This window comes from Sparus aurata, chromosome 7, assembly GCF_900880675.1.
Source record: "Sparus aurata chromosome 7, fSpaAur1.1, whole genome shotgun sequence".
Classification (NCBI taxonomy): domain Eukaryota; kingdom Metazoa; phylum Chordata; class Actinopteri; order Spariformes; family Sparidae; genus Sparus; species Sparus aurata.
This window is the reverse complement of record NC_044193.1, coordinates 22,099,451-22,126,865: the sequence shown is the minus strand read 5'-3', so window position 1 is coordinate 22,126,865 and position 27,415 is coordinate 22,099,451. Positions and strand designations below refer to the sequence as shown.

Below are 27,415 nucleotides of genomic sequence, written 5' to 3'. Positions count from 1 at the left end.
GAATGGAAGGCAGAGTATGCGCCGCTCATCAGACCATCCACAGAGTAGATTAAAATAATCCTTATAATAGTGGCAAAAAAAAAAAAAAAAAAAAAAAAAAAAGCCAAGGCACAAGGGACCTCTGTGTGTCTCTGCTCTCATGTAGGCCCTATTAGTTTTCTCACTGGGTACAATCTAAGCCCTGAGGGAGGAAAGCCGCTCTTACAGAATCATCCAGGGAAGGAGCCTTACATAACAAGTCGTATAATGTCAATGAAAAAGGGCCCATTTAAAGGAGCATGAATAACATGAGAAAATAATGCGCCTTAATGCGATTGATACTTATGCAAAAGTCCTTTTCATAAAAAAAATAAAATTAAAAAAAAAAACTGTTTGGATCATAAAGAATTTGCGCAATTTGGACACGTACAGCCAACTGCAATAGGCTGCCAGAGCCACCATAATGAAGTCAGGTTGTGATCATTTAAATGAGATCTTTTAATGAAAGAATGTGCGTCGTGTTCGTTCAAGGCTGCGGGGATAAATGCATGTGGTCTTTTTTCAGTGATTATGTGCAACACGCAGGAGCAGTTCTCGCTCTGAAAAAAAGAAGAAAGAAAGAAGATGAAGAAGAAGAGAAAAAAAAAGCCGACGTCTTCTCCATGAATTATTTCTTATTGCGGTTCACTCCCACGGCCACGGAGCGTCTGACCCGCGAGCGCGCCCGTGCTATCGGGGGCGCGCGCCAATCATGCCTCATCCGTCGCTCGCGTCGCCGGTGTCGGAGGAGAGACGAAGAAGAAATCCAGCCTTTAGGTACAATTGCGCGCTCTTTCAGCGCTCCTGCTGTCGCGCGACCGCTTGCTTCGTGCTGAACAGGCTCACATTTTCTTTGTAAGATTAACAAATTCAAACTCGACGATTTGTCTTTTTCTCCAGTCCTTCTCGCCAGTGAGTCTAAAAGGACAAGAAGACACAGGAGTACAGCTGTGGTGATGAAGTGTTTAGGGGCTCATCCCTCAGCTCGCAGGTCATTCCTTTAACTTGCTCAGTTCGGGGATGTAGACGCTGGGAAGACACGTTCACGGACCTGAGCCGATGTGACTCAACGAGAGTGTTTTCATCCCCTCCCCCGGAACAATGAGCCCGCTAGGAGCCTGAAACGTGCCGTGAAAGGTAAGATCGAGCCTCGCACGAGCCGCATGATTGGCTCATTTTGATAACAACAAAACAATAACAACAACAAAACAACAACGACGACGAGTCTTCGTCCAAACAGGTGGTGTCCTGTGGCACGAGCAGCTCAGCTGATGGAGAAGAGTCAGATATTTGAATTATAATGAGACATTCCTGTGGAGCCACCGTGCAGATGTGACCTATTTTGAGGGAGTAATAATCAAAATGCGTGCAAAGGCAAACGCGGATGAGGAAGTGGCCTAATTATAAGACTGAATTACAGATGTTGCACACCGTAGGCTCTGTTAAACATCGAATTTAACTGAGCGAGGAGCGTCTCCTACGTTACATCTGCGTGCAGGATGAAGAATGGTTATCACACACAGCTGCTAGGTGTGGGATTACTAGAAATAACCACAATTAGACACTGATTTAATACTCTGTGATAGACAGAAAAACGCACCATTAATTGGAATACATCAGCCACTATGCTGATTATAGGCACACACACTAGAGGCACATGCACCCTGAATGTAGGCAATTTCTGCAACGTGTTGAGCAGTTTCAGCAGAGATTCTCACCTCCACTTTTGTTTTAAATCAATGCAACTTTTTGTGTTTCCTCTATATCAAGGTGCATGAGATACTCTAAGCATTTTATTTGGAATATCAGGATTCTTAAAAGAAAACATATATACGTTTGGGACACCATCCATTACAATACAGTGATGGTGCAAAGGACCAGCCTTAACTGACATTATTCACCTCCAACCAATCAGCTGATGGCTGGCTCAGAGAGAGTGAGTTAATTTATACAGTACTAGAGCAGTGCTTGCAAAACATGCTGTTCTGCACGCACTATCTGGTGCTGTAAAGGATGTACAGATCCAGTCTTAAGCCTCCTGAGCTGCGTACAGACTCATTGGGCCTCCCCAAACCTGTTTGATATTCACGATTTTTAATCTGTATGATAAGGCCTACATCAATACTGTCCCGAGTTGCTCCAATTAGAGAGGCATACTACAGCAGCTGACGGTCCAAAACACTCTCAGGCTAATGTAAGCAAGTATACAGCTGTTAAAATGTAAGCATTTCTTCACTTGGACTTGTTAAACGTTCTTCTTTTGTTGTTGCTCCACACTAATCTGCATTTTGTTTCGTAGCCCTTGAGGCTAACGTTAGCTTGCATATTACTGTTGACAGCTCTTGCTAAAAAATAGAAAACTTGTGTGGACCTAAAGAAAAATCTATGTTCCAGTGCACACAAGGATGTGATGACACTATTATTGCATACTACTAATACATTACAACAGAGGGCAAATTACGCATTGTGTATGTTGCTTCATCATATACTCCTGATGCAGTTGATGCAAAGCTAATCTCAATTTTGTTTACGTCTGCTTCCCCATGAGATCATGCGATAGGAATCAAGCGTGAGCCCCGCTACAGAGCCTTGGAGCCAGAGTGTTCAGTGTTTATTCAAAATGTATTAATATCAAACATATCACATGTCCAAATTGCACCAAATTCGACACTGCACTCTCCCAGGTCTTTTGCAACAAGTGTGAAGTTTAGATATGCAAATTCCTTGCTTAATTGTTCCATGTGCACCGGTAGCAACATCAGCTCATGTTAATGACAAAACTCAGAGGACGAGCAGGCAGTTGATCTTGGCATTCTTTCAAGACCGTTTATTACATTTCCCATTAGAGAATTCACTGTATAAACAGATGATAGAGTGGCTCAAGCAGTCACAGGTCAGAGAGTGGCTGTGCAAACCAATGATCTGCATTCACTGCTCAGAGAGAGTGCTGTAGCCTACATGTGACAGTTGCTGCTACACCACAAAGGCTCAGCACAGATCTCAGTGTTTCGCGGGGCATATGTGACATTTTGTTTGTCACACGTTTGGCTCTGTCATTTTGTGACCGCGTTAGCCTGTCTTCACACTATTATATTTTTCACGCACACACAGCTCATTGACCAGCTTCTGCCATCCCTTAGACAGCATTGATTGGTAATGTTGCATCTGTAACAATGCTATGTATATTAATTAAGATTATAATAATTTAAGGTGCTTTAAGTCAGCCAGTTTGGATTGGATGATAATTTTTTTAAATAGTATTATTTGTACCACCTGAACACACCTACATTGCCTGCCTGTTTCTGAGACAAACCTCCTGCCATATGGTGCCCAGCGATCCAGCTACAGTCATAGCTGGAGGTAGCTTAACATAAACAGGAAGAGAGCCTCTAGGGTTACATTTGTGATGGAAAATTCAACTCCTTACTCATGTGACATGCCGCACAGCTAAGAGAAGTGCTCACAGTGTGCCTGGGGAACATCAAATAGCATGCTGGATTCCGGCTTGTGACCTTTTAATAACTTGTTGTATCTTATTAGCGGATTTGTGGCATCCTATTGACACTGATTTCACCCGTTTGGCTGGTAATCTGACGTACTTGCTGCAGCTCAAATGCAGGGAGGGTGTCAGTTCTGGGAGCTCACTTGTTTTCTAATGACTGCACACAGTATTTAAGAAATTATGTTGACATCATTTCTTAAATTTAAGAAATTATGTCACCATCATTTCTTAAATGCTGTGAAGATGCATTTACAAAATAATTATTTTGTAAATGCATCTTCACAGGTTCAGCAAAATATTAAGCTCTCTCTGTGTCAGATTTGAGTAAAGTAGTCTAAACTTACCTAGCTTTTCAATAGTCTAGTGAATTACACCCCATTCAGAAGTTGCTCTAATTAGCTGTGAGTTTTCGATGTTTTACCTCTGGAAGCAAATAAACATTGAGGACGTCTCGATAACAACAGGCTCTATTTTACTGCACTGTGAAAGCCAATTAGAGCTGCAGTCTTTGAATTCCTATTTGTGGTTATGGCTCCTTCAATGGTTAAAGCACCTCAGTGCATAATACGATTGATATCATTTGATGGGTATTTAATCAGTGGTATGAAAGCCAATGGCGTAATATATATTAAATGCTGCACCAGAGTGATTGAATCAGCGATTGCAGCCTTATGGCAGCTCTGCTCATAAGAGGTTCTCTGACATCTTAGCCTAATCCAACCTGATTTATTAATGACTGATTAACACTTCTGTGACCTTTCAAATGTAAATAATAATGGGCACACATATGCTACATCAGTTTCAAAATGGATACTTAAACACAATGCTTTTCTTGATACCTTTATTTACAGCCCTTTTTTTTTCAAGAGGCTTTGATTCAAAAATGAGTGATAAAGAACAGGCTTAACTGACTGATATTCTTTGCCTTTTGTGGTTTTGCTGGTTCCACTGGTGGAAAATAACTGTCTACTGTAAGTACTGTAAGTACTGCACAAATTTTGTATTGTGAAGTATTTGATTATTTCCATTGCATGACACCACTGCAGTTACTTTACAGCTATATTTACACCAGCTGTTTACATACAAATTAAGACCTTTTAAAAACATGATGAATAAAAGAAAGATCAAACTACCCAACAACATATGAATTATCAAAAAATGAACTGCTTATTTGTTGAACATGTTATGGTTCCAGCTAATCAAATGTGACGATTTGCTGCTTTTCTTGTTGTTTGTTTTGAGGTTTGGACTCTTTGTTGGACCAAACAAGACATTTGAAGGTGTCACTTTGTTTAATTTTGACTAAAAAAGAACAAATGAACTGATCAAGATAATAACTATCAGATTATTCCATAAGAAAAACATTGCAGCCCCGTATGAAATAATTAAAGGTGACATTTTGGGAATTACAGCTGCTACAGCTATTTGCTGTGTAAAGACAGAGTGAAGTAATGGTGTCCTGAGCAAAGAAAGTCACGCGCCCTGTGTGTGTGCTGTAATCTTATCTTCTCTGTTCTTTATTTTGACAGCCGGACGGCTCATGTGCGCATGTTAGCAACTCTGGAGAAAGTTAGTTGATCGTTCAGTGTCATTACCAGCACGTCACAAACACGTTGGTATTTAATGACCTGGGAATGGGACTCAACAAACATTTAACCTTATCCAGAATTTCTTATTGCACATTAACCATCTCAACAGTATGTTTACAGTGTGGTAGGAGTACTTTCAGTTTATTTTCTGAAGTAAAGAGTCTACTCTATAGTACTTTCTCCACCGTGGCTTGGATCTAGGGAGACTGTTCACACACTCAAACCATATTGAGTTTCAATAGTGACCCTTTTGGTGTATTGATCAGGGAGGTTGCTTGGCATTCAATCATTTACTGGTTAGATGTACAATCTGCAGAAGAAGGAAACGGATTCGGGAAAGAAAATGTGTCAGCTTACCTCTCTTGACAGAAAGGTCAGAGGTCAAGGTCGCATGAGCACCTCTGGTGCTTATTATTTTCTGATGACTGGAGCTGATAGTGTTACACTGACTTGGTTTAGGGACTTTGGGGGAGCAGAGCTGACACAGGGGCTTGAATCTCAGCCCTCTGTTTGGAGCTGCCAGCTCACTCTGCCTTCCTGCTGTGCATTAGTGAAATGCTGTGATTAAATGGAAGGGGCATCCGCTCACAACATGTTTTTGTTGTTGTTGCAGTCCTCGAGTATGAGTGCCTGTGCATATTTGCTGTCTGGTGTCATATTCTATAAGTGGCTACTGGATGATCATTACACAGAATATGAAAGGTAGGTTGTCTTCCCTAATTAACAGTCAGGAATGTCATCCTGCTTAAATAACCTGCGTCCAAGACAATGTTTAATAGCATAGCTGAAAATATAACAGTGTCTGCAAACTGAACTTTGGCTCTGAGTAAAATGGCAATTAGGAAAAAATTGATTCAAGCAGCTTTTATTTTTGCAGCATGCAACAGATGAATGTTTTTACTCATTCACGAGGTTTGACAAGACCAGACAGGCTGTTAATAAGCTGTAGCTGAAGTATTCATCTTCTAATGAGGTGGGTTTGGGCAATATTTGGGCAAATGAACCTCCTACACAGCATCTCAGCATTCCTAATTAAGGAAAAAAGCTATTGTAGTTATTTGATCTGATGCCAACTGTAGATAACTATAAAAAATAGCAAAATAATTAAGTTTATAGTTGTTAATTATATATACAACATACAAAATTGAATGCAGATGATTGGGAATGGACTGACTTCAGAAACAGCCTGAGATATGAATGAAAATTGGTGTGGAACATATTTTTTGGAACAAGGACCTTACAGACTGACAGTCTGTCCCTGTCCATTCATACATTTATAATAAGAGTACAGATTGAAGTAAACAGACTGTACCTGAGTTGGAGGGAAATGTGTTGTTTCCTGTTTTTGATTTTGTTTGATTCGGGCTGTGTCAGCTCTGCTCAGCTAGGTCACCTAATGATCATGCCATTACTGTGAAGCAGCTGACTCAAGAGAAGCTGGGGAAATGCAGGGAAATTTAATGTGCCATTATCCAGTAATCACCACATTGGGATACATTTGGAGATACATGGACTTGATTCTCCACACGGAGGATTGCTAATAGAACAGCACAGCAGGGACAGGTTAATGGTTTAGCATGATTTGAACACTATTTCAGTATAAGTTTAATTCACTTCAACTTATTACATCGACTTTATTTTGACAATTCTTGAGGAAACATGGAGTTAATGTGATCCAAATGTTGAGTCCTTTCTTTGCTGAATGTTTCCTTCCAAGACTGATGCAGTTGCTATGCAACATACACAATAAGAGATCCAGTTTGGTTCCAGTACAGCGGAGCAGAGCGCCTTCTGTGATAGTTGTTACCAATGGCCCATCTTATGAAAGGGTGATAATAACATGTCAGTTATTGGTGACGCAGTAAGCCCTCTGGCTGTCAGTGAAAAACTGTCCTTTACTAACTGACTTTGACTATGGTGGGAAGGTTTTATTACCCCTGCCAACGTGTCTGTCTGTTGGTTGATTGGCTGGTTGGTTGGTTGGTTGGTTTGTCAGCAGGATCACACAAAAACTACTGAGCATATTTTCATCAAACTTAGGTGGATGGTGGGTCTCGACCCTGATGTGTGATAGGGTGTTTTTTGACATTTTTGTTAATTTGTAATAATGCATGAATCTTGATGGAAAAAAATAATCAGTCATGTTTAATTTGCTGGTATCTATGATAGTTAGTATAATCTGATACAGATCCAAGTAGGAAACTGAATCTAGTTCATTTAAATCTGTTTTATTTGACATTCGATTAGGCTTTATTGAATTAAGTGCATAGAGGTATGCACTCTGTTGAGTTGCAGTGCTGGCTACATTATAAGGTTTGTGATCTGCTGTGCTTCCTTCCTAGGTTACAGAAGTCTTGATACATCTTGATTAAGCATTGGCCCATTTCGGGCCTTATATTTGCATTTTCAGCACATAATAAAACAGGCAGACAGTTCAGTGAGTGAGGTCATACAGCAGGTAGGCAATCCTGGAAATGACTCTCAGCCGATCACGAGTGGGAACTGTCATCTAGCTTTTCATCCTTTCAGGAACATTTCTTGTTAAAAAAATATAAACCACTGTGCTCACAAATATTAACCTCCTGTGTCTTAAAGAGGTTAATCACCTCTGTTGTCAGCGGAGCCTCTCTCTGCAGGATAGCAGGTTAAAGTCGGTCCTGCTTATCATTTGTCATGCAAGGAGGAGCATCTCCTGGACTCTCATTGATAACTGGATAATGAGCACTCATGGGAGATGAGCAAGATTGATAGTGTTTTGGCCTCAGCGGGCCATTGTAATCCCTCATGGGGTGAAGGAGAGCTCACCACCTGCACCGCGTGTAAACTGGCAGCATCAATGATAGTATATTAAAAATATGATTAAAAAGGGTTTCAAGGGGTTTCTACTTTACTATGTTGTTGTGTGTAGAAGTATAAAAATGTGAAATAACCGTCTTGTCCTGTATGAATGTATCAGTTGTTAGAATATAAATATGTGTTTTAATTCTAATCATCTGAATCCAATCGTCTAAATTATGTCCTTTTCCACATAGATCACTTTCCATTTTTATTTTAGTCAGAGCATTTCATTTGATTGCAGGCGTGGTTCAAAGAGAATTTCTAGAATATGACAAAAAGTGCTTCTAAAGTGCATTTCCTACTCTTGTTTTAACTACTGTAAAATTCTCTTATTTATGCTTTCATAATCCTCATTTCCTCTCACTAGAAGGCCATATCTCCAAACATTTTGATAGCCAACGACCCCGTCTTAAAGTGCCTCTGGTAAATCATCTTCCTGGCTAAATGATCCTTTGGGCCACACAGGGGGAGAATGGAAACTTCACTGGTCAGGATATTCCTTAATGGCATTTCACCAGTCCACCAGGCCTGTGAAAACATTTACAACCCAAAGACAGGGACATTACTCGACTTGATGACACGTTGTGTTGTTTACTCATGCACTGGGTTTCTTTTGGGAAAGTAAAACATTGTAGTCAAAAGTTATGAATGAGGCTCCATTTTCTCAACCAGAGCAAGAAACCTTTGACTGCAGCACATTAGAGGGACTCCCTCCATGTTTACCTTTCACAATAAGAGTCCTGGATACCAGTATATACCACTGTGCAAATACTTTCAGGGACAACTTAAATTCACTTTAGACCATTTCAGTAACAGGCCACTGAATACAATAACTTACAACATGTAAGATAAAGTGGGATATACTTCGGTTATTTGTATGAAAAAGCTCTGTCCAGTAACAGTGCACATTATTTTGAGTGAGAGAGAGAGGAGGTCTTATAACCCTGTGCAGATTTGGAGAAAATGTGAGAGTTAGGCCTATTTAATGGTCAGCGATTTATTCTGAAAACACAAATTTTCGTGTATGATGTTGATTATAGTTGTAGGATTGTATAGAGTTGGAAGCGACAGGTCAGACTTTTCAGAAATCAGAAATCAGAATTGGGCAAGAAAACTGCAATCAATGCATCTCTGTTGAATACCAAAGACGTCATTGTGAATATTTAATTAAATCAATACCTTACCCTATAGGAGAACTGATGACACTCAAGAAGTATTAAGCATGAATGTAGCCTCCCTGCCACTGAAAGATTTTTCTGGTGGGACATTTGAAAAAAAAGGTCGCATTTTGTAACGGGCAGCTGAGGTTCATTCAGCTGCAGTTTTTTCGCCCAGTCATGTTGTTAATGTCACAGGGTTCGTACGAGGCGGCAAGGGCAAAGACCTCAAATGCAGGCAGGAAAAGCTCAGTAGATTTATTAGTAAAATAATGATACGTGGTCTTGTATAGCAAATGTCCAAACTGCAGGTGGGGTGGGAACATCTGCAGTCAACTGGTGGATGGAGGGAGAAAGGCTGTGACTGCAAAGCATCACATAAATGCAGGGACCTGATGAAGGGGGGATGTGGCTGAAAAGAGGGACACAGGCAGGACTGAGGCAATCAGGATCTTTTGTTCAAAGGGGTCAATGATGATCACCAGATCAATAATTTAGCAACAAAATTACCTTTTATAATCTATGGATCAGGTTTTTAACTCATTAGGATCCCCTTTAAAGTCAAAGTCAAATTTATTTATTGCACCATTTTTTTTGTATACATTTCCATGCATGATTTTAAAAAATATATTATAATAATTAAATCTGAGTTTGCTACTCAGAGTTTGCTAAACACCTTCTATGTGATGATCATTAAAAAAAAATCAACAGATTAATTACCTTCTCTAATATCTCTCTATAAAAGCAAGGAATCTCTGTCTGTCTGTCTCTCTGTGTGTGTGTGTATTCCTCAAATATCTCTGCGGATCAGGATCAGACTGACTTGAGAGTTTCAACATGGCTGCTGCGTGGTTCAAGGGTGTGCGATTTCGCATTTGTTTGGACTGCAATGATACCGTTAATAAATTATTTCATAAATGCTTTACAAATTCCACGAGCATTGTCCACTGGAGCCACTACAGTCACGTGCGCACCAGAGCCAATCACTGCAGAGCCCACCGCGACCCCCCACATTAAGAAACAAGCAGATTTATACCTGCTGCGGCGTGAGCTGGACCAGGATTTTGCCGGCGGTTCGGTCCCGTTCTGTTCGTTGCATCTAAACTGACTGTTGTTTATTTATGAGACTAAAAGTGTCCGGACCAAGTCTGTTTGTGTCTGAGGAGATCCGGAGACGCGCGGACAACAAAGTGGAATCAGATCTGTGGATGTTCGTGTGTAGCTAGCTGCTAGCCGCTAGCTACATGGCCCACCTCCCGATTGAGGCGACGGACCGGACTCACCGGCACGTCCAAAACTGGACTTGGGGTAAATAATGTCCAACATGCTTTTTCGCAAACATTGCCATCACGTTTGCTTTGTGTCTGGTGCAGGAAGAAACGGTAAAAACGGGCTTTTGTCACGAAAGTGTCCAAGCAGCAAGTTTGGTTGTTGAGGAACAGGAAGTTGTGGGAGGGACGTAGGCAGATGAATGACAGACAGCGATACTGAGAGTTGAGAGATTTGTGACATTTAGCGTGTTTGGAGTGTATAGTTAGTGTGTTATGTAGTGTTTAGTGTGTAGTGGAGTCGGTTTTTTGTTTAATGAGTCGAAACAATTAGTAGACTGCTGAATGAGCATTGCCTGCATTTAAATGTAAATAGTTACATGTAACTTTGTAAATTTTTAAAATGTATGCACATATTTTGCAAACAACAATTTATATTTGCATTATAAGTAATAAAAAATGGTTTATTAAACATATTTGTGGTTTTCACAGTAAAAAAATCTAACTTTTTCTACTTGGATTTTATGGGTTTTTTTGTGATTTTAGGTCCATTGTGTACTGTACAGTCACATGTGAGGTTGTGCTAAAAAAATAATGACACCAAGTAAATAGTTTTTAAGGTGAAATATAATGGCAAAATCAAGAATAGTCAAAAACGGCCAATTATACCCTGGAATATCGGATTTGACATCAAACCTAAATATCCCTGATGTCCCACCTTCAAACACAGCCTCATTTGGCCATCCATGAAAAAGCTACTTAACCTCCCACTTTTCTATAGGAATACCTTTTTCTTACGGGCACTGCACTAGTTTTATTAAAGAAAAGGCTTTTCTTTGTCACTAATAGATATGACTTTCTATGAACACAGAGTCCTCCTGTTACAGGCAATGAGCATATCCCTGATAGAAAAACAGTATACTGTAGCCTATATAAAAATAAAAAAAGCTTTCAATGCAATAATCAATGCAGCTTGCATTACATTATGGACCTATGTATCAGCTCCCATACTAAAACATGGCTACTTAACTACCCGCTTTCATCAAAGTGTCCAAAACTTCTGTTTTAGTTTCACTGTAGAGCGTCGTTATGGCTGTGTCAGTGAAGTAACGCTGAGATGGTATTTTGTATCTTGGCTGTATGGTGTACACCATCGTTCGAAAACCCACGTTCTCCACAACTGAATACGGCCTTAAATCCAATGCAAAAAAACTTGCAATGGATTTGGTGTTCTGCTTCGCTCTCTCAGAGTTTGGTTGAAGCTGTGCCCCCACCTGCTCGATCGTTCTCTGGCTGGCATCTGCAACAGATTGCTGCTTCTCTCCCAACTCTGGGTGGTATCGCACAAGGTGGTTTCTCAAATTAGTTGTGTTGCCGAAGTATATAAGTTAAGTTCCACACACCTTACAAACTATGTAGGTCTTGTCAGTTCTCCCCTCAACTTCAAGGAACTCAAAATGCTGCCATACAGTAGCTTTCAAAGAAGTCGGTGCCGGTCTTATAGGCTTGGTGCTAGCCATTGCAGCCATTTTGTCGCCACAACAAAAACAACTCGCACATGTGTGTTCGGTGCGCATGCGTGTACAGCAGAGATTCAGCAGGTGCTTTCTGTAGCGCTCTGCAGCAGGTGACCTGAATGTTGCAGCGGGCGAACTAATTTCAGTTTTAAAATTCTGATTATTAACTTATCTGCATCGAGACATAATCATTCTATATCATTCTGAATATTCTTCCCACCCCTAATGTTCACAGACAAGAAACAGAATTTATATAACTATAGGTCAGACAGCACTGCAGGTCCTTTTAGACATTTTAGATGTATTATGGTATAAGTGCTTTTAAGCGGGACAGGGAAGTGAATGACTGCCTCTGACATTTCCTGTGCAAGGCACTTAACCCTCAAAGCTGCAGAGGACTGTACTTGTACTGGGCAGCTTACTTGCATGAGTGTTTGTAACTGTGTAAATGTTAAGTGCTGCTGCAAAACGTGTACCTGCTGACTTGACTTTCAAAGTAAAGCACCTGTCATACGTAAGCATGAGGGATGTAATATTAAACACTGGGGCTGTGCTCGTGGGGGAAAGCTGTGCAGCCTCCAGGGGCAGAGTATTTTCCTCTCTGACAGCTCCAGGAGCGAGTGGCTGGTCGGGCAATAAGACCCAATACATCACACCTGTCAGCAGGGGCTTATAAGAGAGGTCCACTCCCTCCGTCTACTCCAGCTCCTGCCGATTTGAAGCTGAGAGATTTTGGTCAGTGCCACACATTTACGCCAGCTCTCACTCTGTACCACGCCCAACACACTCATCGTGCCGATGAGCATGGTCAGATAGAGCCTTAATAAATGATCATGTTCCTTGGAATAGGTTTTTTATTAATTACTGGTCTGATCTCATGCAGACACACAGTCATCCATTTTGGCCTTTGTTTTAACAGATAAATCAGTCTTTATGCCTGCCAGATTCTGTGCAGGCACACTTGTCTCTTCCTCTCTTTATCTCAGCTGATTATAGTTTGAGATGAAGAATGAGTGAAGAAGTGTTTGGTCCCATTTTCCTAGCAGTCCAAAATGTGACTAATGTGCAAAGTGATATGTTTGTCATCCAGGAGACGAAAAGCACAGTTCCTTTTGCAGCACCTCAGTGCCGATGGCATTTCTCTAAATGCGTCAGTACAGACTGTCAGTCTTTGCATAGACAGATACATTATGGTAGTGAATGGCTTAAACTGTGTTTAGAGATGGAAAAAAGAAATGCAGAGTAATCTGTATTGAAAAGCACATAAAAAATCTAATAAACAACCATCTTGGCAACACCACTGGGAAGTTATTTTGAGCAAGACCAGGCTCCAGTCTTGATGAACAGGGAGAAAATGAGAACCAAAACTTAACTTTCAGTGGTCAATGGGACATTAAAATGTGGTCAAATCTGATTAAGAAAATGCTTAAAATGTTTGCCCCAAAATAAGGCCTAAATGGCTTTTTTCACACAGGTTATTCTTCTACTATACATGCACCAACTTCCTTTATAGCTCAGTCAAAGAGTTTGATATCTAATGTTTGAATATCCTCATCCTACACGCTAATCTACAGCTGTGATAAAGCAGACAGTTGACTTTTTGGGGAAATGGCGGGACATGTGTCATACAACCATCATGTATTCAGAGTGCTTTAAGTCATTTGTCTCCTCTCTTATAACCTTTCTGATTCTAGTACAAAAGGGAAGCCTATTAGAAATCATTTTGGTGTTTTCTAATATCTTCTGCAGCTAAATCATCATCTCACTAAAACATTTGCAGAACACTGCATGAGCAACTTGGAAGACTGTTCTCTACCTTTGCCATAATAGCTTGTTACACCCAAAGGCAGTATTTCTATTATTTAGAATTTTAAGCAAAGTTGATTTAATGAGCCTGTAACCAGACTGTTTGGAACAAAGTCTTTAGCTCTGTTGTTATCATTGTTTGATTGCAAAAGTATAGGAAATCTACCACCAAGCGATTCTTCACCTTTGGTTGTAAAGCTATGTAAGCTAGGCAAAGTGCAAAATACATAATTCTAAAACACATTTGAGGCTACCATGACATGTTTGTGTCTCCAGATCTGCCTTGTATGAACCACCCCAGTGAATCCCTGCCACTCTGTTAACACTCAGTATCTCATTTTCAGAGAGAGTCCTTACAGCGAGTGTTATTGTCAGCGCTGATTTCCCCTGTGTAGAGGACAGATTTGGCTCGGAGGCCCAGGGGATTGTGGGTGATCGAGCTGTTAGTTCCACTATGGTTAGCAAGCCCGTCAGTCAAGTGTTTAAATAAAACCAGTGCTACAACTACTACCACTGCTATTCTTGTTACTACCACTAATACTCCTAGGACAACCACCACCAGACATTTGCAGTGTCGTATGTGATTTCTATAATTAAGCATAATTGTTTTCATGAAAAGTAGTTAATTTAACCTGATTTCCAGACAGATTTTGTGTCCAACAAGTTGTTGCATTTCCTGTCCATGGCAGGTTACAGTAAACAGTTTATTTCCCTTTAAAGTCAGCTCATGGTGTGCTCACATTGAGACAAAGTGAAGAGGAATATGGAGATAAAATGCAAATGGGCAGTCAACGTCGAAACAGCAGAGAATTTTTTCTATAATGAGTTGGGAGTGAGCAAATTGCAAAGATTTTAGTGAGTGTGGTTTTATAATGTCACTGAGTCTGAACAAAGTCTCCCAAGTCGTTACTGCCAGTGTTTGTGCACTTGTTCACAGTTAAAGCTGCTGCGACCAACGTTATTAAATACTGTGCAACTTTAAGCCGGGAGGCTTGTATTAAAGGCAGTTTTTAGGTTTCACATCATTATAATGGTCCGGGACATTTTCCCAGTGTTCGTACAGGTGATGTGGAGATCTTAAGTGTAAGATCTAACATTTGGATGAGAGGTACTATAATGAACGGGACTCATGCATGTTGTATTTGTCAAAGATATATTTGTTCAGCCATATCCAACGGCTATATCAGCTTCTTGACCTTTTTTATTTTTTGAGTCTTTCTGAATATTTCAGGGATCCTTCAGTTGACCTTTTACTTCCATCCTCACCTATGCTTTTTCCTCCTATAGCTGGAATAGTTTTCAGTGGTCCAGTCCATTGAGCATGTTTAATTCAGCTCCTATCCCAGGAATTACCCTCATGATTTACGTCCATTGTCAGTGTTCAGTGCCGATGTGTGAAATAGTGTGCCCTTTATGTTGTAAGGGGGATTGTAGTGGGTGTGTATGTAGTGAGTTCCACCTCAAACTAACATTTGCCTTTTTATCAACTTTATATGATCTTTTCCTGAACTAAATATTAACTTAGTTTCCATGGCCCAGATCGTGTAGAGAGCAAGATTTATTAAAGATGTCACTGAATGTAATCTGGGGTTCCCTTTAAAGGGGAATTCTGGTATTTTTAAACCTGGGTCTTATTTCTATCTTTTGGTGTGTAAATGATTCAAACTTACCAAATATTTTGGAGTAGGTCCAGTAGATCACCTCAATGGCTGCAACGTAATCCTCTGAGGCAACTCGGACTGTCAGAGTCACGTCCACTGCTTGTATTTGTATCTGACAGGCTGAGGTTGCTATTCTGAGTGTCTGACAACATTACGGAAATGATTCCTCCAGAGATGGACTTGTTTTGTTAAATAATAAGATTTGTTTTGTTACCAGGACACAAGTCTGGTTCGAGGAAAAGTTGCGCTGTGAAATCTCAATGAGTCTGATTGAGATGGGCGGCTACATTTGTGGAGTGTTAAAATCAGTTAGGTAATCAGCCATGTCTTTGGAAACGAATTCTTGCTGGCAGTTCCTCTCCGTAAACTCTGACTCATGTGTCCACTGTCATCTTTCTGCAACAACGCACATCTTGTGAGATTTCAACACAAGACTTGTGTGTCTGGTTATAAAATTGATCTTAATATTAAACAAAAAGGTTTCTCTCTGTAGGAATTGTGTTTGTGTTGTCAGATACTGAAAATAACATACTCACCCTGTCGGGGGGGAATACTAGTGCGTTAAGTGGACTGACAACCAGAGTTGGCCAAAAGGATTACATTGTAGCCATTGAAAACGTGTCACGGCTGCCAGCTGAGAAAGTGATCTACTGGACTAATTCCCAAACTTTTGGAAAGTTTGAATCATTTACACACCCAAACATGTAGATATAGTGCCCAGGTTTTAAAATACAGGAATTCCAATTTAATGTCTGGTGATAGGGCTGGTTTCATAGGTGTTGGTGTGTTGAATAGTACATGTCATAGGTTTCTATTTCATCAGCCAGTTTTTCTTGCAGATTTTGGCACCATGAAATATGATTCTCTGTGTGTAATTCGTTGTCCAAGCTGGTGTTGTCCTTCAGGTTGTGTTGCAGATTTAACCACATTGTAGACATAATTAACTGAGCATTTCTCCCTCTCTGATCCCTGAATATGCACCGTGACAGAATCATTTTGAAGGCAGTGTAGCACAGCACGGTGATAATCGACTTTTCTCACATGTTTTGGTCTGGTTCCGTGCCACTCGAGGAGACTTGGCTGGCCTAATTGAATTTCAGTCAGAATGACAAATTTGGTAAGGTAGAAGTGGTAAGGTGCTGGCAAGTTGTGCTCATGCTCTGTATCAACAGTGGTATTAATAGGCTCACAGACATCTCAAAGTCATCTGTGAATTCTCACTGGAGTTTTGCGTCATATACAGCAACACATAATACCCCTCAACACGTCTTATTTCTGAATATGTGAACAAACCGTGGATGCTTAGTAGCTCAAACTGAGGTGGAGAGCAAGTTAAAGGCTGGAATGATCAAAATAAAAAAGAGGCCAAAATTGGATTAAAGTTGACATCACTAGCTAAAAATATCTCCCATGTATTGTTCGTTTTAAATCTCCACAGTACCCCTAGCTGCTCCCAGAGGTAGGAAAACTGCAGTTGCTCGTAAACATCCTGGAATAACCTTGTTAGACTTTATTGCAATTTCTTGTATTAATTGAAAGCTGCCATTGTCCCTCTGGAGCCTCATGAGTCACCCAGGCAGAAGGACTTAGAGTGTATTTTCTGCTGCTCTCTGGCTGCGTTGGCAAATTACAAACACAGCTGGACAGACGGAGAGGGGAATTGTTTTGTATGTCGTGTCTAAGTTGAAACATGACTTGGAGCACACTGTTTGTTAAGTGGTCTTCGCTGTAGTGTCTCAGTGGCTGCAAGAGGTATTATGTGACATTTTCTGAGCAATTCCAGAATGACGAACGTGACTTTTTTCAATTGAGCATGACTCAAAATATGCCGGGGGGCCAATTCCTTCACTTTGACTGAAGTGTTGTTTTCTTCTTTCTAGTTCATTTTGTGATTGTAAGGAAGGCCAACCAAAATCCAAGTTTGATGTTAAACCCCACAGAAAATATTTGATATGATGTGCTGCTGTCGACCTGTTGCTCATACATGAGGTTCAGGGTGGGTTGGAAGTGCGGTTGTTGGGTGGGATTTAAAGGGAGAAAGATGAGGGGGCTGCAGGGGTTAATAAGGTTGAGGCCGGTATTTCTGTCTGCTTGAGAATGTAATTTAGCATATTTTAGAAAACAATTAATTAGCTCTCTAACAAACCTTGAAACCCCACCCCTATGTAATTGTATTAAGAAGATTCGATCTTGCTAAATGGTTGGTTTGTCGTGAGCTTTTACTCTTTGGTTGGGCTTATCTCAGCTGTTTCCATGTTAAATGTTAAAATGTTAATTTAAATCAATGACAAGAACCCATTATTTGAAAGGGATGCTCGCACTGACGAACACACTGAAAATCAACTCCCCTCTGCCACATTTTTACTTTAAATTTGGCGTACAGACCCCTTAAGCAAAGACAGGAAAAACACAGGTGTAACTATTAATATTAACTGTGGTTTCATTCCATTAAGTATCACAGTTCACAGTAATATATCAGGGAGTGAGCATGAACATGCACCATACAAGAGGACCAAACTGACTCACCTAACTCAACATCTCAGAAAATATCACAGTTAAATATAACATAGTATCATCGTAAACAGTATTACACAGTTATAATTATTATCACTTGCAATGACCTTTGAGCAAAAATAGTTTTTTTTGGTTGAACAAACATTTTATTAGAATCTGACAAAATATTATGTCCTTATAGACATGAAACTTTATACAAACACGAAAAAACCCCCACAGATATTTACTGTAGATAGCAAATCTACACAGAATAATGCTAATAATCAATTTTCATACCACGTTATACCTTGAAAATGGTATACGACTGCTGTTTGGGTTAGTGGGTTTTTTTGCAATGTTAGAGGAAATATTCACATCCCTGTTCTACAATGACTAATACCACAGTATAATAAGTTTGAGTCTTGCATTGAAAATGTTAGTTGAGTAAAAATACCTTTTATATACCTAATACTTAATATACCTAGTACTTAAGTACATTTTCATGACTGTGTTATATGTGTACAAATTAAAGGTACTGATTGCAGAAAAGTGTCACCTGTGACTGTGACTCTATAGTATTTCATATTATCTCATTGAATTATTACTTCTAATGCATTAAAGCAAAAGCAGGGTTTTTGTTTCAGCATTAAAATTCGTCAAATATTAAACAGTTACAGTTTTAACAAAACGTTTTTGCTGAGGTCCCTATGTTTTGCATGTAAAAAATCTTAATTTGCAAAGTAATGACATGTAACTATAGCTGCACTAAAAGTCTTTCAAGACTCAAGTAAGGTGCAAGTACCTGTAATTTGCACTTGAGTAAATTATCTTTGTTACTACCCACCACTGGTTTTAAGAGCTGTTTCATTGAAAACAGCTGCCTGCTGCTGTGACATTATGAGAGCGATGACAGTGAATCAAAACAGAACACTTTGGGATTGTAGGACTAAAACAATAAGCTGAAAGTTTGTACAAAACCCAAACAGCTAGTCTTGTTATGACCATTTATACCTGCAACCATTATGTTTCCCTTGTGTCTACACTTGATAGTTACCCCGGACATAGATGCAATAAATGCATTAAAAGAAAAGGGTTAGGGTGACACAGTAAAGCGTATTCCTGCTGTGGGAAAGATGGAGAGGAGGGGTGGCGTAATTGACAGAGAAAACACAGGTGCCAAGATATTGGCAGCAGCTGTCTGGTTGTGCAACATACGAGAAGGTGAAATCATGTTTTATCAAATGATACCGAAGGCTGTGAGGGAGCCCACGATCCACTCTGGGTCAAAGACCTCAAAAAGTCTCACAACTCTTTTTCTGACTGGCTGAGACTCCCTGACTGCATAACTGTTTGTTTAGTCATAATTGAAAATGGTTCTCAAACTTGGACATAGTGTACGTGTTCTTCTTGGCACCACAAAAACAGATTAGCTGTGTTTTCCGCAGTTTAGGTGCATTTTGGAGAGATTTGGTTCATGCTGCGGTGGCACCGTTTCTGTGTTTCTCGTTTGACTCAGGCGAGGTCTACAGCAAACAGACAGACTGCTGCTTAGTCCATCCCAACCACCTGGGGATTCCTGGATCAAAGCTATGAATCACTCTCTTCATATCCCAGCCTGGTTTAATGTGCTGTGTATTTATGGTTTTTGAAGGTGTGATGACACTTCTTAACCCAGTGTGTTTTCATTGATCGTTTCAAGGTGCAGTGTTCGTGAAACAGTTGCTTTGTTATTTGGTTTGCTGTGTTTAGATTCACACCACAATATAACAGTTGAATAACCTGTAAACAAAAGTCACATGGACCTTGAGTCACTTTTTTTTTTACAAGGCAGAGCTGGTAACCTGATGTTGCAGAGGGGTGAGCATAACAAATCCATGTCTGATTCCTCTAACTTCGACTGTGTCCCTAAAATCTGTACAACCTAAGCTCAAAGGTTGATCAGGTCAATATAAAATGGGACATAAAAGCAAAACGATCAGCGGCAGGCAGGTAAAAGAACAAAAGGTAAACTTTATTTAATTATTTAAGCTTTAAAGTAATCCAAAGACCAAAATGAAAGCAACAATACTAACAGAAACAGGCTGGGGCATATCCAAAAAGAACCAAAGAGAAATACATGAACCAAAATAAGAAAAAACCAGCAGCTCTGGGAAACACAGGGAGGCATTCGAAAAACGGGGAAGAGAAAGGTGAAACTAAGCAATCAAAAAATGGCTGGAGAACAGACAATGACAGGAAGTACAAAGTAAAACATGAGGCATGATAATGAATCCACCAAAATAAAACAGGAAATAATTAAATCAATAACTCAAACCATGACACCACATTGGTAATTTTGCGTAGTGTGGTGAAATAACTTGGACTATCTTCATTTGCTTAATATGCTCACAACCTAGAAATACACTGTCATAATAACTACTAAATACACTAATCAAAACATCCAAATCTGTTTATGTCTAGAGCTGCCCGTGTGAGGTCCATTTTTATAGGGTTAAAAGTTATTGTTGGACTTTAAGATAAAGCTGAACATAAGACTCACTCCAGGCGTTAGTTGCCCTCTATTCTATTTATTATTCTCTGATTTCCAAGAATGAGACACTGCTGGCTGTCTGATGTCACTGTGACCTCATTTCCAGTAGTATGCGTGGTGATGTCGTTCCATTACCTCACTCCAAACGAACTGTGCCACACACAGACTTTAAATTTTAATTGCTACTTTGAACCTAATTGCCGCAGCTCTCCCCTGATCAACTATAGTTGTAAAGGCAGGAGTCTAATGCCTTGTCACGGCTTCTTAAGCCCTGTGAACATTTCCTTATCCATATGGTTACACAGGTCCCAGGGGGCATATACATGCTGCGTCTTAAATAGCATTAGCATGACTGAATCTGATTGGCTGGCAGATGTTTAGGGTGCCACCGGAGGAAAGACGCAGAGAGAGGAGGATTAGATCAGTGGAGGAGAGAGCAGGGTGACGATGACGTGGCTCTTGTCATTTCCAGTGTCCCCTCTCAGGGGTCTTGCCTGCAGCACATCAGTGTTTGGACAAGCCAAAAGACAGGAAATAAATGTGACAACACGCTCCAGCTGTGCCAAGCATTTTTCACTCCACAGTGGGGAGACCAAAGTCATCCTCTTCTGATGACTCTCGAGCAGGAGCTGTGATATGCCGGAAGTGGCCCTTGAACATGTACCAAACCTGTAGCCAGCTATGACTTCATCCTTTCGATGGCTCCTTGTAACAGGATTGCAAAAGATTCAGTTTTTGTAATGTCACCGTTTTTTTTTAAGGATGTTACAGGGGTGGGAGAAAATAACAGGAACAACCCCTAATATGAATAAGCCCTGAACATCCAACACTAGAAACTGTTACCTTAAGACATGCCATGGACTTTCATCAAGATGAATTATTTAGTCTACAATTTGTCAAATGATCATCAAAATGTTCATCTAATTGCTGTTTTTTCTTTCCCAGACTAGACCCCATTAACTTTTGGTGTGGATGCTTATAAAGGGACGCATCCAAGAATTTTCTTTGTCACTTCCTTCAACACTGGGAGTTAATTTCTAATTTCTCAGGGAATAATACGTGGAACTTGTTTTTTTTGTTTTTTTAATCAGTCATATTTAGGTGTCTGTGAGTGAGTACAATTTGATGGCGATCCAAATAATTATATGATTGATTGAATTAAAGTGGACTGTTGGGCCTTGGGTGGAGGTATGCACTTTACTCAATGCCATTTGAGTTCATTTGAGTAGCATGAAGCAGTGTGACCATTAGCAGCGGTTTGTGTAAAACAACAGCTACATATGATTGTGCCTTTACGCTTTTTTCTCTTTACTTACAGCTTTTTTAAATAAGCCCTGCTGACCAATTACTGTTCTGTCTTTCTTTATTAATAGTAATAGTTCACTGTTGTGATTAACATAACCCTATTAGTTCACTGGAATGAGGGATTATTTTGAATTGGACTGTCTCTGACTGTCTCTGAATCCCTCTTTTCTCTCTCCCCCTCTCCAGCCTCGGCCTTGTAAGGGAACTGGCTCGGCTCTTCCATCCTCCCCTCTAACATCCCACTGCGTCGCACCGCTACCGTGTCCTTTCCCTGCTGTGGCCACCCCATGGAGAGTGCACGCCCACCAAGATAGGATGCCTGCCTTGCCTGACACCCTGCATCCCCTCCTGCCCGTCATCACCTCTTCCTTATCCTCGTGTGTACCTGCTCTTGCCAACAGTTCCTTGCGGCCCCCCAGGCTCTGCCCTTCCCCGCTCCAACATGGTGGATGAGGTAACCACCATGAAGGATGACATCATCAACGCCAACACGCTGGCTTGGCTGGTCTGCTCGGGGGTATCCATCCTGGCCAACACTTGGAGCATCCTTAGCGTCAGCGCCAAGCAGAAAAAGTGGAAGCCGCTGGAGTTCCTCATCTGCACACTGGCGGGCACACACATCCTCAACATGGCCATCCCCATCACCATGTACTGCGTGATAACACTTCGCCGGCAGCACTCCAACTACGAGTGGAACGAGGGTCTGTGCAAGGTGTTTGTGTCCACCTTCTACACTCTCACGTTGGTCACCTGCTTCTCCGTCACCTCGCTCTCTTATCACCGCATGTGGATGGTACGCTGGCCTGTAAACTACAGGTGAGACACCCAAGTCGGTTATCAAAAGCTGTCTCTGTTTATGCCTGTCAGTTTAGAAAGAGTAGTTTTTGCCAAATTACATATTTGTGACTTGTAGTGCCCAGCAAGGTATCATACCTCTACAGATACGTTTGCTTGCACTCTGGTGTTGAGATATATGTCTCTGAGATTTCTGCCTTCACCCCCATTCAAAGTGAATTTATTTTCCAGAAAAAATGTCCCGACTGCTCTCGACCTCGCTGCAAACGGTTTTTATGGTGGCACTTTCTGCTGAATAAATAGTCCACATAAAAAATATTGACAGTGTGTTCTTGGATTATGTCCATGACTTCACACCACTCGAGACAAGTGAGAAAATATGTTTACTTCTAATTAAAGGGGAATGGTTAAAGATGTGTCATTTCAACATACAGTATTTTCTGTAATTATGTAAGTAAAGAACATGAATCTGTTTTTTACTAATTTGGTAAAGACACTTTGAATTCTACCATCCTGCAGATTCCATAAAAGCAACATTCGCCATATCCTCCGTGAAAACACAGCATTCTGGCATTCAAGCTGCAAATTTTCTGGCACCTCGCTCCACCTCTGTGCACCTTCCTCAGACTGGATGGGGACGGTATTCAGATTGGTGCAAATTGACAACCTGTTTACATCGTTTTTTGGGAACGCTCTGCATCAGGTGAAATCTCCCTCTGCTGCCAACACATCTGCTGGTTGCAGTTATTTGGGGTAACACCGTGTAAAACCCTCTAGACAGAGCATCTGCCAGCTCTAGCTTCCAGCTTCATTTGGCTTCTCACAACAAGTGAAATTGTGAAGTAACTCTGAATAATAAAAATCAGGTTCACCTCACATTACCAGTCAGCGCCCGGCTGCAGTAACACCATTTTGGTCTTGTTAGACATCTGCTGTTCACACGTAATCAGATGTTCTGAGCAACATTTCTGCTTCCTTTTGAAACACGATTTTAAAGCTATTTTCGTCTGTATTCTGGGACGTACAACTGCTTCTTTAACATGACCTGTTGTGATGATTGGTGATGAGATCCAGGGCTTTTGGCTAATGTTTGATTTGAATATTACACTTTTAAGAAGACATGTTGTTAGGTTGGGATTTATCTTGCGTCATTATCAGAAAGGAGGACACGTGTTTCGGTTGCTTTGATTTCTATAATGTTAAAATGTTTCTCATTTCAAAACCAGGGATTTGTTAATGGAAGTCTTTGATTTGAAGGGGCCCTGTGGAACTTCTGTGTTGCTCTGGAAGCCGGCTGTTAGTTTATGTTGGCGGACTCCATTTCTAACTCAATGTTAGCATCTGTTGCTCTCTGTTGGTGAAGCAGAGAGAGGCACTGAAACCAGACACTTGAGAACGGTCTTTGGACTTCCGATCCAAGTTCTTCACAGAGATATCCACAGCAGAGCAGCAGTCAACAACTTAAACAGATCTTCCACAGGCTTGTATAGGCAACCGAGAGAGATGGGAAGGTCTTATTTTTCACGTCGTGTTACAACTGGCTCACCTATTGCCAATAAAAAAGTGATTATAATACACGTAAATTGTTACGTAGAGCCCCTTTAAGCTTGGTATTTTTATCTGCAATTGGAAAACACCATAAAAAAACATATAAATCACATACAACGGCTTATACACTAGTTTGTCATTCGCAGTTTAAGGTGACCTCACCTCGACTCTCACCTCTGCAGCCTTGGATTTCTGATCTATGGAGAATTTCTGGTCATCACGTACAGATCAATCATTTGAAGCTAAATGCAGGCCTACATCTGACATCTGCAATCTGCAGTTCTTGCACAGTACATGCAAGCTCCTCTGTGTGGGTGATTGAAATGGTGCAGAAGCTGGTGCTGTGGTTCATGTGGTGAAGATCAGCATTGTGTTGCGGCGCTCTTCCTCCCCTGCTTAAAAAACAAAGAGACTGTACTTCCTGTGGCATCAGGCCTGCAGATGCTCAGCCTGCAGTCAGCTTGGCCAACATTGCTGATAAGCAGACGTCCAAATAAGATATGCAAACTTCCTTTTAAATCTTTGCTCAATCTTGCTATCTATATTGCTCGCGCAGCTGTCATTATTGGCTGATGTCCTCGCACAGATATCAGGCTTTACACTTTTATCTCCCTCGCCTGCTCCCTCGCTCGTCCGACTACGTTCTCTCCTGCCTGGAAACATTGACTTTCCACTCAGCGTCTCCTTCTTTTTTTTTTTTCCTGAAGTCACTTTTAACAGCGATATGGCAGAGTGATAGCTCAGGCGATGCACCGTGTAATTGCTGTTCATCTTTCATTTAAATCGCTCCACGTTCGCCCTGCTGAGGTAGCATGACTGCCTTGTCTCTGACATTAACACACACCGAAGGCCTGAATTATGAATTCCAACCTTGTACTTCGGCAGCTGTTCTCATCACCCGGCGCTCGCTATCTCTTAGCTGCCCTGCCCCTCGCAACGCTCTCTCTCTGGTAATAGATTCAAGCAGCTTCGTGACGTAACCCTCCCCATCATGTGTACCCCAGGCACATTCAGGAAAGGCTAGCATAATTACTCACAGTGACAACAAGAACCTACTCGTCTTTGCACAAAGCCATAGTGCAAAGAAAGAGGCAGCCGCTGCCCCCTCTGTGCCACTCATGTTGTTTCAGTGCATGTAGTCTAACACATGGCTATTTTGACTATATTTTTGACGTGTTTTGTATGTGAGGGGTTTCATTCTCAGTGCTCTTCCAGGGGATTTTAATGAGAGGAAGAGGAGGATAGGCGACATGGGCTCCGGCTCCGGCTCTCTAGAGGGAGATAGATTGATTTTCCTGCCAAAACTGCTCCAGGGCAAGTGACGCTTAACTGAGAATTTACTGTATTCCTTTCCAACACAAATGAAGGAGGAGAGGTACCATTTTTGCAAATTCTGTCCACACATCACCTGTTATTATATCCACTTTTAAAGGAGGCCAATACGTAGACAGTACGGTTAGAAAGTTATAAAAGCCACATAATGAACCATACCTCAGTATTCTACAAAATTAAAAAGGATTGGCCGCTGTGTATGATTTGTTGCTGATGCAGTGCTTTAGGTGCAAATGTTTTGGCAGGATAGCACAGTCTTTGTCAAGTTTGAGAACACCACTAACTGCCTGCCGTATTTTTAGCCGTACGTGTACAAACCTTGAGAAGTGCCACACCGCCAGAGGACACAAACACATTCAGCAAATTGCTCGACTGTAACAATTACTTGGAGGTGAGAGGAAATAGAAATCCCACCGCCTTGAAATAGACCTAGATGACAAATAGACCGAGGGACGTGAAAAGCAATCTTTAGCCATCAGCAAAGCATTGATTTCCCTCCATTCATCTCAAGCTTATCTAAGTGATGGTGGTGTGAGAGATTCAGCTTAGATGTCCCAGGTGCAGATCTGCCATTTTGTGGTATTTTGCAGTATTTTACCAAAGCTGTAGCTTCACAAAGGTTCTTTACACTGACTTTGTCAGTCACACATATTTCTTCAGTATCAGTGTTCTCCATACAAAGCACAACTGTACATTATAATAGAGCTGAAATGAATAGTTGATTAATCAATTGGTGGATGAAATAAATAAATAATTGCCAACTATTTTGACTTAAAATAGGATTCTTTTTTTTATTACTCAACAATCAGCTATAGTAGAAAGTGTAGAAAGGTGGTTAATTCTTGAGTCTCACTCCGAGGCTGGCTCGGTCCCAAAGCATCGGTATTTGATGATCGGGGAATGAGAGTCAACGATCAGCTATCTTTTGCCAGAATCGCTAACTCCACCTTTGTTATCATTCAGTTATTTTCACTGGACATTATGACCACAGGGATTTAAATATGTCACATTTTCACTGGAACAAAAGCTCATTATCGGACAAAGGAAACCCCTTATCCAGTCGCCCAGTTCCAGACTAAATTGTGGGACATACACAGCAGGAAAAAAAAAAGCCAAAGCACATTATACTTGAAGACCTGACATAGTTTACCTAATGCTAAAATCTGCGGTTCTTTTTCCAGGTTGAGTAACACCAAGAAGCAGGCGGTGCACACAGTGATGGGCATCTGGATGGTCTCCTTCATCCTGTCCACGCTTCCAGCAGTGGGCTGGCACGACACTTTCGACCGCTTCTACACCTCTGACTGCCGATTCATTGTGACTGAGATAGGACTGGGCTTTGGCGTGTGCTTTCTGCTACTGATCGGCGGCAGCGTGGCCATGGGTGTGATTTGCATCGGGATCGCTCTCTTTCAGACCTTCTCCATTCAGGCGGGCCACAAAGCAGACAAGAACAAGTTCAACGTCCCGACCATAGTGGTGGAGGACGCCCAGGGGAAGCGCAGATCGTCTATCGATGGATCGGAGCCTCTCAAGACGTCACTGCAGATCACCTACCTGATCAGTGGGATCGTCTTCATCTATGACTTCCTGACTGGCTTCCCCATACTGGTGAGTTACCTGAACATGATTGCAGTTTATGATGGGTCTGGTTGGAGCACCAACCAGTTAAAAGACCTGGTTGATAAGGCAAAAAATTCCAATTGAAGTCATTTGTGTATTACCATGATCTTTTAAAAAACCCAGAAGGTTGTTTAACAACACTGCCTGCTAGTTTAAAGGTATTTCCAGAACTCTCAGAGAATCTTCTGATCTGCATGACAGCTGCAGGAAACACATCTCCGTGCTTATTTCATTTGACATAACAAATATAAGAAGGATCATATATGCCAATATAAAATACTGGAAATAGAGTTATTATAAATAATTCTTCCACATAAGAAACTTCCAGTGTTGGTAATACATATAACAATAACAAGCATTTTATGGGTATATATAACTCGCAGTAAGAAACTTGTGAGTAGATTAAAAATACTGAAATGGAAATTTTTTCAGA

At 40.9% G+C, this 27,415-nt stretch overlaps 1 protein-coding gene across 4 annotated transcripts in view; it reads left to right on the top strand.

Moving 5' to 3' along the window:
* Nucleotides 1–544: 544 nt before the first annotated feature.
* The window catches only part of gpr153 (G protein-coupled receptor 153), a 41,389-nt gene continuing 14,518 nt past the window's right edge, over nt 545–27,415 (top strand). Inside the window, exons 1-4 of one of the 4 annotated variants that reach the window (XM_030422206.1) lie at nt 545–795; nt 919–1,155; nt 21,871–22,500; nt 26,541–26,970. In XM_030422206.1, coding sequence (XP_030278066.1) covers nt 22,127–22,500; nt 26,541–26,970 — 804 coding nt within the window. In that variant the 5' untranslated portion in view covers nt 545–795; nt 919–1,155; nt 21,871–22,126. Of the gene's footprint in view, nt 1,156–5,722; nt 5,812–21,870; nt 22,501–26,540; nt 26,971–27,415 lie in introns of all 4 variants that reach the window. The other 3 variants (XM_030422205.1, XM_030422207.1, XM_030422208.1) reach the window with 3 other exon arrangements.